Source organism: Eimeria mitis, genomic scaffold (genome assembly GCF_000499745.2).
Source record: "Eimeria mitis Houghton genomic scaffold, Emh_scaff3239, whole genome shotgun sequence".
In the NCBI taxonomy this organism is placed as follows: domain Eukaryota; phylum Apicomplexa; class Conoidasida; order Eucoccidiorida; family Eimeriidae; genus Eimeria; species Eimeria mitis.
Genome location: NW_013571577.1, coordinates 4,989 through 5,972, shown reverse-complemented (window position 1 = coordinate 5,972; position 984 = coordinate 4,989). Strand labels below are relative to the sequence as shown.

General features: G+C 46.3%; 1 protein-coding gene across 1 annotated transcript; it reads left to right on the top strand.

The window, feature by feature from the left end:
* Positions 1-404: 404 nt before the first annotated feature.
* Positions 405-773, top strand: EMH_0063740 (uncharacterized protein; the record flags this gene model as incomplete). The annotated part of the gene is made up of 1 exon (XM_013498175.1): positions 405-773. The coding sequence occupies one exon, from the start codon at positions 405-407 to the stop codon at positions 771-773; it is 369 nt and encodes a 122-aa protein (XP_013353629.1).
* Positions 774-984: the final 211 nt, after the last annotated feature.

The following is a 984-nucleotide window of genomic DNA, read 5'->3' as shown; positions in this document are numbered from 1 at the left end:
TATATATATATATATATATATATATATATATGTATATATATATATATGCTTATATCCATATATGCATACGTATATATACAATATATATACATACATACATATTAAAGTCTAAATCCGAGTTTGTTAAATGGAGCCCTTGGAGGCGGACTTTTGCAGAGAAATGTTTGTGAGGCTACCAGCCCTGGCCTGCAGCACTGCGGGGTGTCTGTACACCCCATATTCAGCTGGATTTTTATAGGTGGATCCGTAGGGTGATGGCGCTTCTGATGTTGTTGCTCCCGTTGCGGTTGTTGCTGGTGATGCAGAGGAAGATGCAGCACCAGAAGAAGTGCTCTGATGTTGGGGACCCAGCGCTGGGGTTGTTGTCCATCGTATGACAGTGCCTTGCTTACACTCTGGCGCCGATGCTGCTGTTGTTTCTGTTGCTGCTGATGTTACTGGCATCTGCAAACAGATACCCAAGTCGTAGTATTTACCCCCAGCGCCAGTCTCCGCTGGCGTCTCCGCTGGTGGCGCCAGACGTGGCAGCAGCAGCCTGCAGCAGCAGCAGCACAGTGCATGCAAACAAGAAGAAAAGTACAAACAATTCAACAACTGTAGCAACTCGAGAGCTGCTAGGATACCGTGGGAACGGAGCAGCAGCAGCAACAGCAACAGTAGCAACAGCAACAGCAGCAGCAACAGCAGCAACGGCAGCAGCAGCAGACGAACCGGAAGATTACTGCAGCGGTAGCAACAGCTGCAGCAACCAAAGCCAAACGGCGCCCAGCTGATGGCTCTACGCCCCACCACGCTGCAGCTAGCAGCAAGAACGTCCCTGATACTGCGCTAAGAGCAGAAATAACAACGCGAGTCCACAAAGGCTGCAACAAACAAACAAACAAATAAATAAATAAATGACATAAATGGACAAAGGATAAATATATAGATAAATAAATGAAGAAGTAAATAGAGTGAGGAGTCAATATGATCGATTGAGTTAAT